General features: G+C 48.6%; 1 protein-coding gene across 1 annotated transcript; it reads left to right on the top strand.

Moving 5' to 3' along the window:
* Positions 1-836: 836 nt before the first annotated feature.
* FIGNL1 (fidgetin like 1) lies at positions 837-6722 on the top strand. Its single transcript, XM_019451024.2, is given in 3 exon segments — positions 837-1129; positions 3016-3664; positions 3666-6722. Coding segments are annotated over 3 exon segments (2073 nt in total). The 5' UTR covers positions 837-1094; the 3' UTR covers positions 5055-6722.
* Positions 6723-7039: the final 317 nt, after the last annotated feature.

Here is a 7039-nt window from a genome sequence, read left to right as displayed (position 1 = left end):
CCCGCAGGGGGCGTGGCCACGGCGCCCGCCGGTTTAGGTGAAGGTCTCCTAGGGGAGGGGCGTCCGGCCGGCGCGGGGGCAGCGGGGTCCCGCACCTCCCGGGCCGGGGACGGGCTGCTCTTGCATGGGGTGGTCCGCGGCCCGGCCCTCGGGGTGGGGGAGGCTGTGGTGGGGCTGCGGCCAAGGGACCCTGCCCTCCGGCGTCCCCGGCCAGTGCGCCCGCCCCCTTGGAGGGCGTATTGCGAGGGCTGAGGACGCGGAGCATTTGGTCGAGTCTGTTCTAAGTGCTGAGAACCGTTCTGAGTGCTTTGCAGGATTTAAAGCCCCTGTTAGCTAAGTCGCGTTGGCTGGTCATGGTCAGGGTCGTGGCTGGTGGGCAGTGGAGCCAGACTTCAGACCCTGTGCCTTTCTGCTTCTGGGGCGGGCCCAGCGTCTGCAACGCGGTGGGAGCTGCGTGGGGATTTCAGTAGTTTTTATTCCAGTGGATACCCAGAAACCCAACTATTTAGTTAGACAAATATCCCATTCTTAAAATAAGCAGAAAATGATCAAAATAAAAATAAAAGATTGAAATGCAGCTCATATGTAAGTGTTAATTAGCCATAAGTTTTAATTTTTTTTTTAACGTTTGTATTTTAGAGAGTGTTCGGGCGCACAAGCGGGGCACGGTCAGGGAGAGAGGGAGACCAGGCTCCAGGCTCTGAGCTGTCAGCACAGAAGCCAACCCAGGGCTCTAACTCACCAGCCCTGAGATCATGACCTGAGCTGAAGTCAGAGGCTTACGCGCCTGAGTCACCCAGGCACCCCTGACCGTAAGTTTTAGGTAGAAGAAATGCCATAACAAAGTGACAGAAATGGTAACTGTGGTCGATGTTTGTGTCATTGATCAGTGCTGGCGAAACCGGTGTTTGGGTATTCGTGTCCATATTTGTTGGGTAAATGGTTGAGTTGACAGGAAGGAGACTGGGAAGGTGAATTTCGAAGACAGTGGTGAAGGTGGAAAGGAAAGGAAGGCATCCTGGGAACAGGGAGACTGGAGCTCTGAGCTGTTGGAGGAATCCCAGGATTGCAGATGCTAATTGGGGGTTGAAGCCATGGAGAGGAAGAGGGTGTTCCTCCTGAGGAGAAGGTTGGTGATCAGTGTTTTCCAAGTTCCCTCTCAGGTTCTCACTTTCAGTGTTGGATCAAAGAGGCTAAGCTAAAATGGTATAGTGGGAAGAGGGGTGGCGGCTTGTCAGAAGTCAGTTCTACTTTTGACTCGTTTATTTAGCTTTATTGCTTGAAGCAAATTAGAATCTCACTGGATCTTAAGGCTTTTTATTTTTTTTTCTGAACAAAGATTTATGAACACTTACCTATGATGTGACAGGTTCTTTGTAGGGTATTATGGGAGATACACAGCTGTATTAAACACGGCTTGTACAATAAAGGGACCCACAGATTATTATTAAGCTATATTTATGGCAGTTTGGGAGGTAGATTTTTTTTTAATGTTTATTTATTCTTGAGCAAGAGACAGAGTGTGAGCAGGGGAGGGACAGAGAGAGAGAGAGAAAGGGAGACACAGAATCTGAAGCAGTCTCTAGGCTCTGAGCTGTCAGCACAGGGCCTGATGCAGGGCTCAAACCCACGAACCATGAGATCGTGACCTGAGTCGAAGTCAGACACTCAACCAACAGAGCCACCCAGGCGCCCTGGGAGGTAGACTTTAAAATACAGGAGTTCTTAGTTTTTACAACACTCCTTTATTGCAGTATTCCTTGGAAACTCAGGAGTTTTCTTACAAGATCGAGAGGTAAATTCTACACATCTAGCAAAACATGATTACAATCATCTGTAATTCTGGTAAAATAATTTTGACTTAATGTAAGGAGGCTTATAAAAATAACTTGAGAGAAGAAACCTAAAATAAAAGCACTTTACTGGCAGACTGTTTAGACATAGAGTGTTTGTATGTTAGCAGACTTGTTCTCATAATGACAGTTCCACTTTTTAAAAATTTGTCTTAATGTTTTTATTTATTTTCAGACAGAGAGAGAGTGAGTGAGCAGGGAAGGGGCACAGGGAGAGGGAGAGAGAGAATCCCGAGAAGGGTCTGTGAGTTAGCACAGAGCCTGACATGGGGCTCAAACTTACAAACGGCGAGATCATGACCTGAGCTGAAACCGAGAGTCGGATGCTTAACAGACTAAGCCATCCAAGCACCCAGACAGTTTCACTTTTAGCACTTGATGTGAACTTGGAAAATTGTGAGAGACAATCGGGCATCCTGTTTTCCGTGCTCATGCTTGAGTAAGTCCCTAAGGACAGTTAGTGTAGGATGGCTGCTGCTGATTATGATCCGTGCTGCTGTGACCTTTGGGGGCAGCAGCTGGTGGGGCCTGTGCGTGGCGCCCACTCCCTGCGTGAGCATGCCCGAGGGTGAATTCCGGCCTGTTGCAGGCTTGCTCTGTGATCTCCAGTGAGGTCTCGACCTTAGCCTCAGCTTCTATATTTGTGTCATAGGCATGAGAATGGTAGTTTTCACCATATTTTCATCTTCATTATTTGACTTGATTCTTATGATTTCTCTCACGAAGCCGAGGGCTCAGTGATAGAGGCTTGGCTCAGATCATCTGCTTTTTCCTAAGGACGGAACTGAAAACCTCTGCCTGGTTTGTCCTGATTTGTTCGTCTGTGGTTCCATGGCTCTAACGTGTTGCCTTTCCTCTACTGATGAATTTTAAACCGTTTTCCATCAAAACGTCATGAATGTTTTCCCTGTGTGCAGGGAAAATTATATGACTAAAACCATCTCACCCATAACAAAGCATTATTGAGTCAGCTCTTAATCTTGAATGCTTGACATCTCTGATTCACTAGCTATTTCTCTTACAAGTGGCCTGTCCTCATAAACGAGAAGTCCAGTATACTTTCCGAGATGAGCAGAGATTTAAAAAGTATGCCTACAGTATTGATTGCGTCCTTGCTTCCTTCTTGGTACTGATTCCATTTCATTTTTGTCGGTTGTTACAGAACCTCCAGCATGCAGGCCCCCAGCTCTAGGTCTGTGCACTTGAGTGAATGGCAGAAGAATTACTTTGCCATTACATCCGGCATATGTACATCAGGACAGAAGGCGGACGCATACCGGGCACAGATACTACGCATTCAGTACGCGTGGGCAAACGCAGAGATCTCCCAGCTCGGTGCCGCTGTGCTGTTCAAAAAATATGCAGAGAAATACTCTGCAGTTATTGATTCTGACAACATCGAGACCGGCTTGAATAACTACGCGGAAAGCATTTTAACGTTAGCAAGATCTCAGCAAACTGACAGTGACAGGTGGCAGTCTGGATTGTCAATAAATAATGTTTTCAAAATGAGTAACGTACAGGAGATGATGCAAGCCGGCCAGAAAGCCAGAGAGTCTCTGTTGGCACCTGACGACGCGTCGGTATTAATCCATAAAGAGGCCGCTGTCCTCGATCCTCCTAAGTTTAGTGTTTGTGGTGGCTCTGGGGACAGGGGCCCGTTAACGGACTCGGCTCATAATACGAACGGGACCCAAGACATCCCAGAGGGCACTCCTTCGCCATGTCCTCTGAATGCCCGGCCACCTGCGCTGACTAACACCAGTAAGACGTGTCCTACGTCCTTAACACCTTCCGGTGAACTTGCTACCCGCAAAATTCCATGCCACACCGCTGTTCGGAAGTGTCAAAAAGGAAAATAACAGCTCTCCCACAGCCAACATAGGACTGAACAAGTCCTCACCTAATCAGTCTTGTTTGCCCTCTCGCTGTGAAAATCCATGGGCGCAGAAAGCTTTTTATGGTTCTGGCATCATCGATGCACTTTCCACCCCAATAGTGAATAAGGCTTTTAGTAAAACAGAAGATAACGGCCAGAGAGAAGAGAGTAGCCTGCCTACTTTTAAAACTGCAAAAGAACAATTATGGATAGATCAGCAGAAAAAGAATCCCCAGCCCCAGCGTGTATCAGGGTCATCGTATGGCGGTGTAAAGAAGTCTCTGGGAGCCAGTAGGTCCCGAGGCATATTTGGGAAGTTCGTTCCTCCTGTACCTAAGGACGGGGGAGAGCAGCATGGGGGAATACAGTGTAAGCCTTCGGGCACAGGCCCTGCAGAACCAGCACACATAGCTGACGAGCGTCTGAAGAACCTGGAGCCAAAGATGATCGAACTTATTATGAACGAGATAATGGATCACGGGCCGCCGGTAAATTGGGACGATATCGCAGGAATAGAATTTGCCAAAGCCACAATAAAGGAAATAGTTGTGTGGCCCATGATGAGACCGGACATCTTTACTGGTTTACGAGGACCCCCTAAAGGAATTCTGCTCTTCGGGCCTCCGGGGACTGGCAAAACTCTGATCGGCAAGTGCATTGCTAGCCAGTCTGGGGCAACGTTCTTTAGTATCTCTGCTTCCTCCTTGACTTCTAAATGGGTGGGAGAGGGGGAGAAAATGGTCCGGGCGTTGTTTGCTGTCGCAAGGTGCCAGCAGCCGGCTGTGATATTTATTGATGAAATCGATTCCCTGTTGTCTCAGCGAGCAGATGGTGAACATGAGTCTTCTAGACGGATAAAAACTGAGTTTCTGGTTCAGCTAGATGGAGCAGCCACCTGTTCTGAAGACCGTATTCTGGTGGTGGGGGCGACCAACCGGCCCCAAGAAATTGACGAGGCTGCCCGGAGAAGGTTGGTGAAAAGGCTTTATATCCCTCTGCCAGAAGCTTCAGCTAGGAGACAGATGGTGACGAAGCTCATGTCCAGGGAGCGGTGTTGCCTGAGCGAGGAGGAGGTCACCCTGGTGGTCCGGCAGTCTGATGGCTTCTCGGGGGCTGACGTGACACAGCTGTGCAGGGAAGCGTCGCTTGGGCCCATCCGCAGTTTACAAGCTGCTGACATCGCCACCGTGACACCAGATCAAGTCCGACCAATAGCTTATATTGATTTTGAAAATGCTTTCAGAACCGTGCGACCCAGCGTGTCTCCTAAAGATTTAGAGCTTTACGAAAACTGGAACAGAACCTTTGGTTGTGGGCGGTAGACGGGACACTTGAAGTTTGAAGAGGGCACCTGGGTAACACGCCCTTTCCCACTTTGTAGCTTGGGAAACTGGGGGGTTATTCATCGTACTCTCAGTGTGTATTTTGAATTCTACACCTCAGAAAAAATAGAGTAGTAATAGTTGCAATTTTACAGTTGATCGGCTTAGCCCCTGTTAATAGAAGCTTGGGTTTCCCTCCAGTTACTGCCTGATGTGCGAGCCTATTTGTACAAAATATGAATGAACGTGTTTCTTTTGTTCAAAGCGGGTCTTTGTTTTCAAGATGGACAGTGTGATGACTAGTGAGCTCACACCGAAACTGGGTTCTCATTTGTACGTGAGGAGGCATCTGATGGGTGCACGTCTCCCGCTGAAGAAGGTTCCTTCTGCCGACCACGTGACTCGCGTGTTGGCCGGGGTGGTGGTTTACATTTGAAGCCGCTTCGCTTGGTGTGCAGGGGATTTAAGGTCTCCCCAAACAGCCGAACGAGAGTGCCAGTTTTTTGTTCTTCTTTCTCACTGCGTAACAGTTGCCTCCTGTTACCAGGGCTGCCTGCGGGAGACGCATTCAGCGGTAGCCAGGTGTAATCTAGTATCAGAGACGTGTCCGCAGACTTGAAGGATGAAGAAGGTGCATTTTGCCAGGGGGGTAGAATGTGTTTAAGATTGATATTTTATTTGGTAGTACTTCACCGCCTGTAGCATCGGTCTCTCAAAAGTGAACGTCTGCAGGTTTCTACGTGGGACCCTTTTGTAAGCAGTAGACGTTCATCGTCGAAATACCAGGGCAGAGAGCTGAACAAGACGAAGAGGAGGAAGATCGCGGTCATCCCAGCCAGCACTTTGGGGAGCACGCTGTCCGTTCTTGCAGACATCTCCTGCCGGGTGGGGCTGTACGGTCGCCTCCGTAGCCTGCCTCTCTGTCACCGTCGCTTCCCGTGTGAACATGCTCTGTTTACAACATCCTCCCTCAGGATCCCACGCTGGATGGACTGTAATTTATCCAGTCCTCTGCTCGGGGACGCTCAGGGCAGGACACGAGCCGGTTTCCCCTTTGTTCATTGTACACCAAAACACGTTGAATGCCTTAGGGATCTTTTTTAAAAACAAATATGCCTCTCCTGGGTAAATTCTTTCATTAAATTCTTGCACGTTTTTAAGGCTGTTGGCACGTGTCCTGAATTGTCCCCTAGAAAAGTCATGCATATGTGGGATTCCTCTCCGCAGGAAACCACCATGCCTCCTTACCTGTCCCGTGTGGACATTGGGTCCCCGCAGTTTTTGTTAGTGTTCTGCTCACATCCGTCTGTTCTAATGGTGCTGGATGCCAGCTGGTGTTCCAGGCACTGAGAGCAGAGCGGTGAACAGTAGGCAAAGAACCTTGGTCTTATGTAGGTGACATTCAAGTTGTAATGTTTTCTCTTGACAGTGCAGGTGAAGACGGAATTTGACAGGTGACTTTAGGCCGTTGTTTTCATTTTTGTTCTTGGCTCGCCTTCTATTTCTGTACTCCCTTGAAAGCTTTGTTTTTCCAACTGTGAGTTTTTCCCTTTGAAACATGCCATTGCCTTCTATTAGAATTTGGATGTTAAACTGCTCGTCTCTGGTTTTAGGTAAATATTTTAAAGTGTAAAGCATGTTGCACATTATTAAAATGTAAAGCATGTCTCTGTCCTGTTTCATTTCTGCGTAAACAGCACTACAAGTAACCTGGGATTCCTAGGTGTTGATGTCCAGGAATTTCTGTGGGTTCTTCCCTGAATCCTCTCCCAGATCACCCCTCCCCTTTGGGTTTTACTCTTGCCACAGCTGACTAGGTCATCCGCAGTCGCCCAGGAGGTGTTTGTGTCTTACTGAGCTCTATAGCTTGGCCATAATGTTGACAGTCGGTTTTTTCTTAACAGCCACTCCTGCCAGCCCCCACCTTCAGCAGCCTTGGTCACCAGCCACGGGCCCCTTCTCTTTGTGGAACTGAGCTGGGATTA

The sequence above is a fragment of the Panthera pardus genome, unplaced genomic scaffold, assembly GCF_024362965.1.
Source record: "Panthera pardus isolate Hobbes unplaced genomic scaffold, ASM2436296v1 HiC_scaffold_8, whole genome shotgun sequence".
Classification (NCBI taxonomy): domain Eukaryota; kingdom Metazoa; phylum Chordata; class Mammalia; order Carnivora; family Felidae; genus Panthera; species Panthera pardus.
The sequence above is the reverse complement of the archived record's forward strand: the minus strand, read 5'-3'. Positions and strand labels throughout refer to the sequence as shown.